General features: G+C 43.8%; 2 protein-coding genes across 3 annotated transcripts in view; one reads left to right on the top strand and one right to left on the bottom strand.

Moving 5' to 3' along the window:
* Positions 1 to 4,324, bottom strand: part of CRY1 (cryptochrome circadian regulator 1) — a 40,485-nt gene extending 36,161 nt beyond the window's left edge. Inside the window, exon 1 of one of the 2 annotated variants that reach the window (XM_067308823.1) lies at positions 3,793 to 4,324. In XM_067308823.1, coding sequence (XP_067164924.1) covers positions 3,793 to 3,950 — 158 coding nt within the window. In that variant the 5' untranslated portion in view covers positions 3,951 to 4,324. The remainder of the gene's footprint in view (positions 1 to 3,792) is intronic. The other variant, XM_067308814.1, reaches the window with a different exon arrangement.
* Positions 4,325 to 8,883: 4,559 nt separating this feature from the next.
* MTERF2 (mitochondrial transcription termination factor 2) lies at positions 8,884 to 14,531 on the top strand. The gene is made up of 2 exons (XM_067308800.1): positions 8,884 to 8,934; positions 13,056 to 14,531. The coding sequence occupies exon 2, from the start codon at positions 13,070 to 13,072 to the stop codon at positions 14,261 to 14,263; it is 1,194 nt and encodes a 397-aa protein (XP_067164901.1). The 5' UTR covers positions 8,884 to 8,934; positions 13,056 to 13,069; the 3' UTR covers positions 14,264 to 14,531.
* The last annotated feature ends 498 nt before the right edge of the window (positions 14,532 to 15,029 follow it).

The raw sequence follows: 15,029 nt of genomic DNA, 5'->3' as shown, positions 1-15,029 counted from the left end.
AAAGTACAAGTGTGAAAAAAAAATACATCATATCACTTCCTTCGCCTAAATCAATATGACCATCTGCCATAACAACAATAACTAGTTTTACAGGGTGTTGAACATGTCAATATTCTCAAAGTCTACTAGATATATAAAACAAATTTTATTACACTTATTTTAATAACGAAAGTTCTTCCTTTGAAGAATTAAAAAGAGAAATTCAAAGATTGGCAGAGTAAGACTACCCTTTTTTTTTTTTTTAATCTATTGCTGCATTCCAGCCTTTTAACTAGCCTGTCAAAGACATATCACACTCAAAAAACAAACTAAAAAAAGTAAATAATTAGCTAAAGTAAATTCTTATGCAGCAGCCAACAGAATGTTTACACTTAAAAAAATTTTTGATGAAATGCCATTCTGTACTAAAAGCGAGGGCTAAATGAAACCCTCCCATAAATGATATTGCTAACACAAGATCTCATTCTCCTCAATATGGAAAAGTCTGCGAGTACATAGGAATACATTTTTTCATAAGTAGGTAATGGTTACTTGTTAGAGTATGTAAGTTGCATTCTTTTGTCTACTCTGTTGACACAGTTAGATGCATGCTAATTCTTGTGCCAAAAGTTTAAGGGCAATGAACAAAAATTTAGAACAGTTTTACAGTGATTTTCCATTTAGTATTCCCCCACCGCACCCCCTGCCATTCCTCCATCACCTTTTACTTGTACTGAATAACTATTCTCTTAGGCAAGCCTGTGTCTGTGAATGACACCAGAAAACTCATTATATAGAAAATAGTGTCTCTCAATAGCAACTGAAGTACATCATCTTGACTAGTTGATAGCTTGAGAGAAGGAGCAATGATAAGAAACAGAACCAGAAAAATGAAATGAGTCGATGAAAGGCCTCATATTTGTTATGTAGCGTTCACGATTTTAGAACTGGTAGGCTGAATGCCAAGAGAAAGGAGGTCAGTAAGGCCATGTGACTACTCAGTAATTAGACTTGCTCAACAGTGCAATTACAGAAAAATATTAGTTCATGAGTGCTACATGAATGTTTGAAGAGAAAACTTCCACAGAAAACACCTGTATATTAAATGTGTTTAAGATACATCTTTAAAATGAACCATATTTGGTCTAAACCAACTCACTGAATACTAGCCAAGGCACAATATTGTTTCTAACAAGAAACCAAACCTGGTGGTTTCTAGTCTTTTTACACCATTCTTCCTCATGCTCATTCTATGAGTTGTACTTTGAACTCTGACAGACAAGAGTTTTGCAACAGGAGTGAGCCTAGGGCATTAGGTTCCTAAACTCATCAGAACATAAACTCTCTTAATGTAAATCAACCCATAAATAAGAAAGGATCACTGTAAATTCACAGCAGAAGATTAAATTTGACTCAAGTTCCAGATGCTGAGGAGCTTCTGTTCCTAATCCCAAATAAAATATTTTTGACCAGTTCAACATTCTACTCCACATGCATGTAAGCAAGGAAAAGTCATCTAGTAATGAAGGAGCTAAAATGCTTGATTATCAATAACAAGTACTGAATGAGACTGGCAAACCAAATAAAAGAGTACCACTTTACAAGTCTTAAGTATGCATACTACAAATGTGAGTGTTCTACAGATGGTTAAAAATAGCTCATTAAAACCACTGGCACCTAAAATGGATTAATTCCAAACTATGAACTGTTCATTTAAATGATAAATTATTGAGATCACTAATAAGCATAAAGTTCTAGCAGTCAGTTATTTTATAAAACTTTTTTTTTATTTGAAAAAAAATGAAAATCTCACAAAACTGGACTACAAAAGGAGTGAGACCTACACAAATCCACGTGCAGCATATGCCTTGAGGGTATTCAGGTCCCAGCAGATTGTTTGAAGTGCTCTGAGGGTGGGGATGTTGCAACTGATCCTCCTTCTAGGAGATCTTCATTTTTCACAGGGAAAAGAATCCCCTCCCCAAAAATGGACTGAAAGATGAATACCCCTCCTCAAAAAGAAACCTACCCTCTCTGACCAACAGCTAAAAGATGGTTTTCTTCAAATGTAAAACTCGGTGCAGGGATTGTCTTTTGTAACACTGAGAACTGCTAAAGAAAATAAACCTGTAGATGCTTAACAAATGTTTTATGCATAAATGTATCCTAAGACTGTGTTAAGTGTTGATCATATTAAATAGCCATTGAAAAAACTAAGGCAGTAGCATTACAGAGATGGATTTCCTTTTGCCAGGATCATAAAGTTCACATTTGTCTATTACTCACTAGCCCACAGAATATGACCAAGAATGGTTTAGTTCTCTTTGTTTTCTTCAATTACAAAATATATTAGAAACCTGTGAAGTATTCTGAATATGTAGTTTCTTTACCACTTGGACGTGTTCCAATTGACTGCATTCTTTTAAAACTTAAGTAGTTGTTCACACCTTATCCATAAAGACAACTTCTGAGTTTTGTTTATAAAGTTAAGATTTGTTATACAAGATAAATTATCTCATTCAAAACTGGCAAGAAGTTTTAAAAGTCTCTGTAAAAGAAGCGTACATTATGAACCTCAGATAAGGGAAGTACCTTCAGTTATTAAGCAGTATGCACCTTATTCTTGTCAGTAAAAATAGAATAACCATCAAGTTAAAGTTTACAAAAAACATTCTTAATATTTGTATCTTCCTTAAACCAGAGATATGACCATAATGAAAACTTCAAGATTAAAAAAAAAAAGAGAGAGAGAGAAGTCAGCTTCCTGGTAAAGTATTTAATGATCTGGGACAGAAGGTATTACATCTGAAAGAAATAATCCTTGAAGAAAACTGAACTGAAAATCCAAGTATCTCTACTTTGACAGTCATCCCTTCATGACATTGGGTTCAGTCCAGTTAAACTGTGCTTGTTACAGAATTAGACAACTCTTCTCAGCATTGCAGCCTATGCAGACTAAGTTCATGAGTATCTTAAGTTCCTGCCATTCTTGGATGGATGGATGATAGAAGAACTCTACTGCATTGTCAGTTTTTTTTTTTAAAAGAACTTTAAGATCACTAGTATTGTTTAACACAAGATATGCACACACAGAAGTCCCATTAACCTCTGTCTGATGATGGCATGCATTTCCATACTAGATCGAGGTCACCATTCCATAGCAAAAGTTCAGCTTTACATTTAAAGCAAGAGTAAACCTGGTTTAAAGGTACAAGAGCAGAGATGCACGTTCCTGAAAGGGATGTTACATACCCTTCCCTACAGGGAAGATAATCTGAGAATTTACTTCTGACCTAACCAAAAAGCTTTTTTTTTTCCCTTCCTTCCTCAAAGGGGTATTTTCAGAAACGCGGCACCCCACGCCAGCGTGGGAGCTTTGGCTCCCAGCCCGACCCGAGGCCGGGTTGCTCTTGGGGCTGCCCAGCGCGGGGCCGCGGCGATGCGCCCACGCGCAGCACTCCGCCGCGGGCGGGGGCCCACGTTTTAACCGGCCGCCCGCTCGTCCGGGGGCGCGAGCACGACCCCATTCCCCCTCCCCCCGCCGCCCGACGACTCCGCTGCGGCGGGAAGCGCGGAGCCGCCGCCCTCGCGGCGCGCGCCCTCCCCCCCCCCCCGCCGCCGGCAGCCGCGGGCGGGGCTGGCACGCGGGCTGGATATGTAACCGCCGCCGCCGCCCGCGGGGACGCGCGCGGAGCCGCGGCCGGTAAGCGGCCAAATTGGGAGGCAGCCGGGCGGCGCGGCAGGCAGGCAGGGGATGGCGGCGGGCAGCGTGACCGCATACATAACCGGGGATCGCGGCCCGCCCTCACTCACCGCCACCTGTTGATGCCCACGTTGGAGGAGCCGGCGAACCAGGGGTCGAGGATGTAGACGCAGCGGACCGTGTCGGCGCCCTGGATGCACTCCCGCAGCGCCGGGTTGTCGTGGAGCCGCAGCCCCTTGCGGAACCAGTGCACGGCGTTCACCCCCATGCCGCCGCCGCGGGCCGGGCGGGCAGGGGGCGCGGGCGCGGCGGGCGCTCAGCGGGAGTCGCCGCCGGCGCGGCCGCTCATGGCCGCCGCCCCGCGGGGGGGGGAGGAGAAGGAGCGCTGCGGGGTCCCCGGCGCCGCGGGGAGCGGGGCGCTGGCGGAGCCGGGACGTGGCCTCACCTCAGGCGGCTCTAAGAGACGGCGCCGGGGGCGGCCGCCCGACGGAGACACATCACCGCGCGCAGCCCCCGCGCCGGGGGGGAAGAGGAGGAGGAGATGCGAGGCGGTGGCTCCGGTCGGCGGCGCTCCGCTCCCGAGAAGCGGCCGTTGGTGCCGCGCGGCCGCTGCCTCGCCGCTCGCCCTGTGACTCTGCGCCGGGCTCCGCCGGCCGCCGCTCCCCGCCCCCCGCCCCTGATTGGCCGGCCCCGCCCCCACGTGACCGCCAGCCCTCACGTTTCTGAAGTGTGTTTCGCACCCGCGGAGGGAAGAGGCGGCGGGGAGAGGCGCTGCAGGGGTACGCTCGGCCCCGCTCCCGCCGCCGGGCAACCGGGGGGAGTCAGCGGCCCCGGGAGGAGTCCCACCCGCCTGGGCGGTGCGAGGGACTGGGCCGCGGCGGGGAGGGGCGCCGCGGACGGAGGCCGCGCCCCCCTACCGCGCGGGGCGCCGGGGACCCGGATGAGCACGGGGCTCGGAGGAGGCTCATGGAGGCGCCACTACCTGTCAGGCGGCGCCGGGGGACGCGTGTGCGCACGCGCGGGGGCTGGGAGGGGCGGGGGGGGCAGCGCCGGTGACCTGTTATGTATAACGCTCCCCGCGGAGCGCGCGTGCGCGCGTCTCCCGCCCCCCTCGTAACGGCCGCGGCGGGGGTGACCGGGGGGGAGGCGGAGCTGCAGCCGCCACCGCCTCCAGTGGGCCGGGCGGGTTATGCAAGTGTCCACGTAGGGAGGCCGGGGCCGCCCCCCTGCCGGTCAGCCCTCGCACGTCGTCCTTGCCTTCTCCCGGCTGCACCCGCGGTGCCTCCTGGCCAGGCGCCCCTGCCCGTCCCGAGGAGGAGGGAGTTCCCCCTCGTTATTTTAAGATACGTTTCGTCGCTTATGGAGCGGACAAAGTATTTTTGCCTCTGCCCGCAGCAGCACTGAGGTGCTGTGCAAAACTTGGGGGGCGGGAGGGAAGGAACAAAGGCAGAGCTAACGCGGCTGTGCAGATCCCCCCCCGTGCCAGAGCTGTGGAAATAAAATACATCTTCGAAAGAGTACCGAGAAGTAAAATGAATTAAAATGGTCTCTCTAGCACTATTGGTAAAGTCATTATTAGCAAATGGTGTACGTCTAACGTACTTTCCATTTAATTACAGACCTAAAAGATGCCTGCGTGGTGCAGGTTTTCTTAGGCTTTCTGTGGTATTGGCCAGCATAGGACTCAGCAATTTCAAGTCTCTACAGGGCAGCTCTATATGCACTTCTGAAAACAAACCTTCACACATGAATTGTAACTTAATCTACAACTTCTAGTACTTTCCATAAACAAGGGAAACAACAGCAAGAGGGATCTCATCAAAAATAATGACTCTAAAGTAAAACGGACATGCATCTGCAGTACTTGCTTTCCTTGACTTCCAGCATTTCCAAGTAGGAAAGTATTTCAAATCTAAAATTTATAGTTGCTCTTTCTTCTGAAATATGTTTTCTGCTTAGGTATGGAAAAGTAAAACCTAAAGTCAATAAAAAGTAACATATATGCATCATATGTTTCCCTCAATGCTCTTCTTTCCTCATCTTGAATGACTTCATAAAATGTCATTACTGATCAAAGCATGCTAACAGAAAAGGCCCCAACCATGATTAGAGTCCCTTGCTATTTGAGATTGTACAACCTTTCTCTCTAAAAAGTGTGGTGGACCAACTTTTCTTAAGCATTTAACATAACTTAACAGTAGTTTTAATTATTATGAGGTTTTTCCACTATTATTTTGTCATACATGTAACATCGGATCCCACAGCTCATCATTCTGCTCCAAGAGGAACCTGTGGGTTCCTTGCTTGGTCAGTTTTTTACGAAACATCAAAACTTTGTTGACTGATTTTCAAAAAGAAATAAAGTAGAAATGAATGAAAAAAAATCTCAGTAGTTAACGACCACTTCCCATTAAATTCCTTTTAATTTTATGATATTTGAGCACACTGAAGGAGAAAGCTTACTTTCAAGGAAAGTCACATCACAATATAGTTTTTATTTAAAACTTTTAAACTGCTTTTATGTTCCCTGCTAGCTCCTTACAAGGCTGTGACACTGAGCAACAAAGGATGGCCCTAAAGAATATCCAGTGCCAACTGATCTGCCTTCTTCAAAATGTTACATTTAAAACTATTAAACTGAGGTGGAACCAACCCTCCCTTGCAGGAATTTATAGTTTCATAACCAAATTACAACCATGAAAACTATCACTCTCTATAAGCTGTTTATCACTACAGATTAAATAACAACTGTAATTAGCATATCATTATGTCAAAACACCATTCAGCTCTATCCATACCTTCCATTCTAGACTGATTGTTTTTGATTTAAAAAAAGGTAGGAAGGTGAGGAATATATTAATTAAAATGTCAGATCTCAAGGGAAGGGCACTCTCTTCAAGTTAGTGAAAAAAGAAAATAGAATCAGAGTCAATCAAGGAACTTGTGCAAGTAAACCCCACTACTGTGTTCTCTTGTGGATAACTTTTGAAAGAACAGTATTGCTAATTCAGCTAACTTAGCCCAGACTGGGATGCCAGAAATCCAGGGAGTGGAGAGGAAAAGGAATCAAAAGAGAAGAAAAGATAACATGGAGTGAAAGGACAAAATAAAACATCAAGGAGCAAACATGGAATATATTGTGTATTAAAAAGTCAGAAGAGTTTTTTAGATCCATGCTTCTTAACTCCATTGCATGCAATTATGTCACTCATATTCACAACTATTAAGTGTTATTGAAACAGCAGTCATGTAGGAAACCAAGCTTGAACAAGGTTTGTAGAGCATACTTTCTTTCTATAGCAATTCTCCTTTTCATACTTAGATCTAATGCAGATTATTGAAAATGTAGCTGACAAAAGAAGTGCTTTCAAAGCAAACAGTCCTGATTTTCACTCTTTGAAATATGTCATTATGCAGACCAGAGTTAAATGTTTTTTTAAAATGCTAAAATGCCTAGAAAAATTTGTCTGGTCTAGAAATTATTTGTGTCTTTGCCAATTTTTTACTCTAAGTTTAGACATGACTGAAGAGGAGACCATCTGAACAGACTACGATACAGGAAGCAGATTCTCACCATCACAGCTCATTTAGCTTCTGAAACAACACTGGCAAAACTGTTAATCCAATGACTACATCTATGAATTGTATTCTTTTATTAGAGATAAGTGCAGTGATCATATGGAAGAAAATATACTGATATAAGAGAAGCTTCCAGTGTTTACATCATTGTTGCCTCTCATCAAAATTTGATCCTGAAAAGATTTTTCAGTGTGCTACTTTGCGAAAGAGTAGAATAGTCTTTGTAGAGAACATGTTTCGTATCAGGAGCACTACTGCTTTTGATCTCCTGATTAGTGTATTTGGTAGCTATTGTGCTGTACAGGGTGCAAGTCCTCACTAACACTGTTAATTGCAGCATAATAATACTTCAAAATGATAGATTTTGAGTTAGTACACTAATTCTTTCTTGAAAGCTGTTTTAATCCATACACCTCTCAGTATGTCACTTTAAAATATTTCCAATCATAACAAACTGTTTTAACAGGTGGAAGAAACTCAGGTGTTTTTACATGATAAAAAGACTGTAATCCAATTTACTTCACTCTGATTAAGAAGAGAGTGCATCAGCACATGAACTATAGCATACTAAATTCACATCTGTAGGATGGCAAAGTCCTTGTTTACTGCAAACTCAGAATTAAAGTACAGCCACTTAATAACCGTACTTCAGTGTACCATGAGATCTGTTGATTAAGCAGTTTTTTCCCTTCTCCTTGCACCAGTCAATGAAAATATGATGATGCAGAATTGACAGAAGCCAGGCGCCCTGAGTACCGCATGGCACCAACCTGGCTTCTCCAGCCTGTTTCCATCCTGCTTACAGCTGCAGTCACACCGGGGAAGGACTGGCTGTGACTGCAGTCCTTTCAGAAACCCCAGGACATTTATGCTCTGGGTGCCAGGCGGGAAAGGGAGCCCTGCAGCCCACTCCGCGCGTGGTGAAGTTGATCCTACGCGGTCACAAAAGCCCCTGTGTCATGGCCTCATGGACCTCGTGGCACGCGTGCAGCTTCCGGGGTGTGAGGGCATCTCCATTTGCTTAGCCTACGGTGCTGGTGAGGCTCTTACTTTGACATTTCATGGGAAAGTGGGCAAGGTTGAAATGATATATGCCAGATTCAGGCACGACGTAGGGCTTTAAATAGAGATGCTCTCTTGAATTTGGCCTTCATCCATCTCACGGCTCCCACCATGCCTTTCGGGACGTGGGGGAATGACCGATGCCATCGCACCACCCGTTGGGGCTCTGTTCCTTCACCCCGCAACTTTTCAACACACAGGCTCATTTCAGCCAAACTCCGCAGCGGTCTCGGGGACAAATCCCGTTTCCGCGAGGACTGTGGAGCGGGGCAGCTGGGCAGGGCAGAGGGCCCTCAGGTGTGGGGCTGCCAGGGGCACCCCAGCCCTTGCCGCGGCAGTGGCCAGCGGCTTCCCCTCGCGGTCTCGGTCTGGTGGGGGGGGAGGGGAAAGGACACCGCAGGGCCAGGGAGGCACCGGGGCTGCCGTACGGGCCGGCGGGACTCGCTCCTAGCACGGCGCACAGCCCCAAGCGCGTCCCTCGAGCGGCCTTGCTCCTCCGAGCCTTGCCCCGCCGCCCGCCCGCCATGGCGGCCGCGCCGCCCCGCCCCCGGCGCGCGGCAGCGGCGGTTGGGCTGGACCCGGCCGCGCAGCGCTCCGCGGCGGCGAGCCAGGTCAGGCCGGCGGCGGCGGCGCGGGGGGGCCGGGGCTCGGGGCCCGGGGCCGGGCCGACCCGGCCCGGCCCGGCGCGGTGAGGCGAGGCGAGGCGAGGGGGGAGCGGGGCGCCCGGCAGCGGGCCGGGCCGGCGGCCGTTATCCTTGGGCTGCCCCGCAGCTGACGTCAGGCCGAGCGGTGCGGCGGTAACGGCTGCCTGAAGATGAACGGGGCGAGATTCATAAGGAGAGGCTGCTTTTTTTTTTCTTCTTCTTTTTTATTTTATTTTATTTTATTTTATTTATTTATTTTCATTACGCATGGTTAGGGAAAGACGTTTGGGGGCATGAGGCGCTTTTTAGGCCGCTCGTGCGGCGCCTCCCGACCGGCTGTGGCAATTGCTGGCAGCAAACGGGAGGGGATGGGGGGACACTGGTCCCTGGGGAGGAGGCCGGGGGGGCCTCCCAGCTTCCATTTTTAAGATAGCATTATATTTCCTTAAGCCTTTTTCTGAATGCGTTTCCTTTCCTGGATACAAGGATACATGTCTCCCCATAAGGACGGACAAGCAGCAGAGCAGGCTGTCCAGAGAGGTTGGCCAGTCTCCATCACTGAAGGTTTTCAAGCCCCAGCTGGATAAAGTCCTAAGCAACCCGGTCTGAGCTCAGACCTGACCTGCCTTGAGCTCTTGAGGTCCCTTCCAGCCTGAAGTATCCTATGATTCTTTATAGTATAGAAAGCCTTATGTTCTAGTCCATTTTACTTCATTTCCACTGCAGATGAAAAAGCAGAGATTCATTTTTTCTGTAAGTGCAAAAGTGTGGATACTTACTCTTACCACTCTTATCTACAAACACCACCTATTACTGCTCCAGATTTCTTCACAAACTGTTTAAATCCTATCTGCACGGGTCCTTTCTAGGTAAATACCTATTCTTCCTGGTTAATTGAAGAGTTAGCCTAAGCACTTAGTGGTTTCATATCATACTGTACAAACCTAAGGCCTGGCTATAGTTTGCTGTAATAAAAATGGTAGTGACCAGCAGGCAGTAGTAGCCATGCTGTTGCTGTCTTCATTGAAAGATTTCCTGAAAAGTATAGCATGGATGAGAGGTTTTTTGTCTGTTTTTTTTAAGTGAGATTTGAGTCTCAAAATATATTTCTCAATGATGAATCAGCCAGCTGATGCTAGAATCCATTTCCTATAGAAGATACACATAGGAGCCCCATTAAAAAATAAAAATTATAATACCACTGCAGATGTGCTAACAAGCAAGATCTCAGATAAATTTCAGGTACACATTTGTTTACTTCCTTACTGCTTTTGTGACACCTGGCAGTAACAGGGTGCTCACTACTGGCGGTGAGAGCAAACATCTTGTCTGGGCTGGCGTTTTTTTTTAATCTCTCAACTGACTTGCAATAAAAAGTTGCAAAGGGGTTCTGCATACTGTAGCAGTAGTCCAACATGAGCTTTAAGAGAACTCTGAATTCTTGGGACAGATTGTGCCATAATTTTATTCTAGGATCTGAATATTTTGAAAAAGCCTGGATCTGTGACGTTGCCATCTACAGATTCTGAAATGCATTTCAGACACCAAATCATAGCTCTAAAGCACTTTTCAGTTTTTATTGAACACCATGACATTAAAATCCATTCATTTTATTTTAATACTTTATAATTAGTTTAGTGTATTAGGAGGGCTCCCAAGTTCCCCAGTCAAATGTGGCTTAGCAAATTAAGTTTTCTTTCTTTGTAAAGTATTTTGTGTTTCTGTATGGAAGATCCTCACTAACAACAGGAAAAAAATGACTGTTATCAAACATTTTCAGACAACATAAAACTTCTTTTAAGGGAACTTAACATAATTTTCATGTCAGATCTTGCAAACGCACAATTTACTCTATCAGAATTCAGCCTCAGTTATTTTAAAAGCTCTATACCTAATAGGTAAAAATGACTGTATATTTTAAGTGACTACATTACTCACAAGGCAATTTTGTTTAATACCATGCTTGCACATTGAAGTAAAAGTCACAGTTAGTAATTTTTCCAGTTTATACTTCTTTGTAACTGTCATCTGACATCCCAAACAGTGTTAACCAGACTTCATTTTCACAGCAATTTCTAGCAGAAGCATTAATGAAGAAGGGCCTGACCCTTCAGAGATTTGCTTACTCAAACTGGATCCACTGAATTCAATACAACCGCTCGTAGTACTGAAACATAGGCAGCTGTGTCGCTCACTCCCTATGGAGGAGAGGTTTTAGTTTGCAGACCCTGTGAAAGAGTCACTTTTTCAAGGTATGGATAGTATGGACAGAAAAAGTCAGTGACTTACCTATGCTTTGGAGTGCTTTCATAGATATTAAAAAAATGCTTGTTCTGTGCTTTAGCTTGCTGGACAGCACTTCTCAAGACTTAAGTTCATAGAGATAAAATCATTAGCCGTAGGGTTATGACACAAGCAGATTCATTAGGCAATTGGATTTTGCTACAGATATTTGAAAATAACCAAGTTACCAATAAACAGTTGTCTGTTAATAACATAAACTTGCATACAGTAAATTATTTTTCTCTCTTAATCTATTAGTTTATGATATAGTAGCATAACAAGAACTCAGCTTTTAGAAGCTGAAAAACATGAGCTTAAAAACAAAGGTGCACTTTCTTAAGTTGAAGTATTTTGCCATTGGAAAGTATTTAACCATGCCTGGAACTGGGTGGAATTTCCATCACTTTAGTTCTCTAAACAGACTGTGTGTTTTCTGAAAAGATGTGATATAATTTAAAGAAAATTTAAGGGGTCTTATACCGCTATTCCTGCAATAGCCTTCTAGGCCTGTGCTTTGCAAGAGACTAGATGATCATAACAGTCTTTCCTTTAAAAAAAAAAGTCTTTAATGCTCGTATGGGTATTTTTTGAAGCACACTATACTTTGGAAGAAATGAAAGCAACTGTGTAAATAGAGTTGTCAAATAAAGACATTTTTAGGAATTTTTTTTTGCCCACTTTCAATTAGAGTGATTTTAAGTATGATCCTAGCAGCAGCAATTAGCACCAGCATTTCAGAGATCAGCAATTCCATTTCATACTGTTTGCTTCCAAAAGTTTATTACAAAAATATCATTCAGGAAGTTAAACAGATACTTGATGATACCCTTCTGCATTTGATCACTGCTGCTCCTTTGGCCTTTGCAGATCACGTGACACCGCGTGCTCTGTTAGTGCTACCCAGGGTTTGGTTATCCACAGCTACCCTGTGGTTGGCTTTTGACCTCAGCACAGCCACGCACCTACTGCAAAGGGCGCAGGAGGACTCCCTGCCTCCTGACCTTGGCTGCCAACGGCAGAAGTTATGTGGAGACAGAAATAAGGCATCTCAGCAAAGGGCAACCGAAGCAAAGTAGGTACTGGGGGAGGCGAGTGACGGCCTGAAGTGAAAGGCATTACAGTGTGCTTGCTTTCTCCCTGAAAATACCAGTCTGCTTATTCAGCCCCAATTAACTGTGCTAGTGAAAAACACATACATAGAGAGATGGTTTGGAGGATTTTTTTCCTTAATTATAAGGAGAACAATTTCAAAATGCAATTAAGCTATAACCTGCTACTGAACACCAGGGTCTCTGTGACACACAAAGAAACGAGTCACGGTCCAAACAATGCTTGAGAAATTAAGCAAATACATTCAGAAGAGTTAAGAAAGATGTGTAAGCTTTTTTTTTTGATTAATTCAGTAGAATTAATGTCAGATCAAATTGCATGAAACTTTTTTAAATGTAGAGCTAGCAAGCTGTAATGTAATAACAGCCTCAGTCTGCAGGAAATGGCAGACTGGTTCTTGTATGGCTACAAGTGTTTGTATGGACAGAGAGCTGCCCTCATTTCAGGTCTGCTGCATCCACATGTTCTTGTTCCAGTGAGGCTTCAGTCAGAACATTAACCTTTCAAAAGTCCTTTTTTTTTTTTTCCCTCTAGCCTGAAAGCTGAATTTTCTGCTACTAACCAAAAACATTGTTGAGAGTAGGGTTTTTTTTATGCCAGCTCAGTTCTAAATACAATGCTTCTGAGAACATTAGGAGGTATAATTCGTGCCTTATGTAATGTGTTTTCTTATAGTTGTTTTTCTCTCTGTGTAGTGCTGCACTCCACGATGCTGAGAGGAGTTGCTCACAGTGCAAAAGATACATTTACACTGCTGTTGGCAAGATCTCAGTACTGTAACCCTGGATTGAATTTTTCATCGTTATGGGCTGAAGTAACAAACAGAAGCGTTCTACCTCATTCCCATTATACAACTGATACCAGATCAAGAGAGGAAAATAAAAAAATAATCAAGAGTCTCTACAGATTGTCAGTTGATATTAAGAAAATACGCAGACTAAAGGCATGGGTCCTTTTCCAGGATGTAGCCTATGTTAAAGAAATTGCTAATATCTTACGAGAAATGGGAGCAGATGAGACTATGATCGCCAGTATTTTAGAACGTTGGCCAGAGGCAATTCTCTGCAGCCCTGCAGAGATAAACTCTCAAAGAGCTCTGTGGCAATTAGTATGCCAGGATGAAAAACAGCTGATTAAATTAATAGAGCAATTTCCAGAGTCTTTTTTTACTACTGAGTATCATGAGAATCAGAAAGCAAATATTCTGTTTTTTCAAGAGTTGGGACTTAAGAATAATATAATCACTAGGTTCTTGACAAGCGCACCCAGTATTTTTTACAATCCTGTTGAGAAAAACAAACATACAATAAAGACATTACAGAGAAATTATTTGAGTTTAGGAGGTTCTGATGCAAATATGAAGATTTGGATACTGAAGTTATTGAGCCAAAATCCATTTATTTTATTAAATACTTCCACTGCAGTCCAGAAGAACTTGGAATTTCTCCAGAAGAATGATTTCACTAACCATGAAGTTCTACAGCTGCTGTCCAAACTTAAAGGTTTTATTTTTCAACTTACTCCTACTACTATGCAGAAGAGTATGCTTTTTTCCAAAAATGTCTTTAAGTGCAGTGATCAAGAGTTAAAACAGCTAGTGCTGAAATGCCCAGCCCTTCTCTACTATTCTGTTCCAATTTTGGAAGAAAGATTTGAGGGACTATTGAAGGAAGGAATTTCTGTAGAGCAGATCAGAGAGACCCCAATGGTGCTGGAGTTGACAACACAGATTGTTCAGTACAGAATTAAAAAACTCTCTGCTTTAGGATATAATATAAAGAGTGGGACTCTAGAAACTTTGAATGGTACTAAGAAAGATTTTGAAGTCAGTTATGGTAAGATACAATCAAAGAAGGAGAGACCAATGTTTAATCCTGTTGCTCCTATAAACATTGAAGATTAATTTGAATGCTGTACTTTGATCATTTTCTTTTGCATAATTTAAAGAGAAAACAGAGATCTCGATTTCTTTGATCAAAACTGAAACAAAAGTTACATTAACCAGATTGCATTCTTACGCTACGCTTTGTCCTGGAATGGGGTTTTATGCATAACTTGCTTATAAAACTGTAGCTTTCTAACATTTTCAAGTAATGTCACAGAATCTGACTTTGATGAAAACTGACTTGCTACCATTTACATAAAGACTTGATCCCTTCCCCCCCCCCCCCCCCCCCAGGGATTACCTCGCACATGCATTTTTGGGTTCTGTTGCATTTCCTTATTTAACTGGCTACTAAGTTTTTGGATTTTCAGCTCTATCATTGCACAGTCCAATCTATGGCACTGATTAGTATAATCTCTGTTTGCAGAAAAGAGGAGGAGGAGGGTTATTTATCCAGTAGCGTTCATCAACCCACTGGTACGCTAACTTTTAAAAACTCTCTTAGGGTTCTCTTCCATATTCCAGATCCTGAACTGAAGCTGACCTGACTTCCTGGATGGGAGGACTACCTAGAGCACAGTTTGAGAACAGGGGCAGGACACTATTTTTGATTAGTGACCACTACAGTGAGGCCCCATTATTTTTACCTACAAACTGTTATGCTAATAAACTACAAAGACATTCTCCTTTAAATTTTTGAGACTTCAGAACTGATTCATTTTGTAAAATGTTTGGGGGAGGAGGAAATACATTTATTGCAAATGGCTAGTTCTTAATTTCTTCT

Source organism: Apteryx mantelli, chromosome 1 (genome assembly GCF_036417845.1).
Source record: "Apteryx mantelli isolate bAptMan1 chromosome 1, bAptMan1.hap1, whole genome shotgun sequence".
Lineage (NCBI taxonomy): Eukaryota > Metazoa > Chordata > Aves > Apterygiformes > Apterygidae > Apteryx > Apteryx mantelli.
Note: the sequence above shows the minus strand (reverse complement) of the source record. Positions and strands in the feature narration are given on the sequence as shown.

What these genes read in the sequence shown, in the direction of transcription:
- MTERF2 (XM_067308800.1), top strand. Translation starts at nt 13,070, where the DNA reads ATGCTGAGAGGAGTTGCTCACAGTGCAAAAGATACATTTACACTGCTG.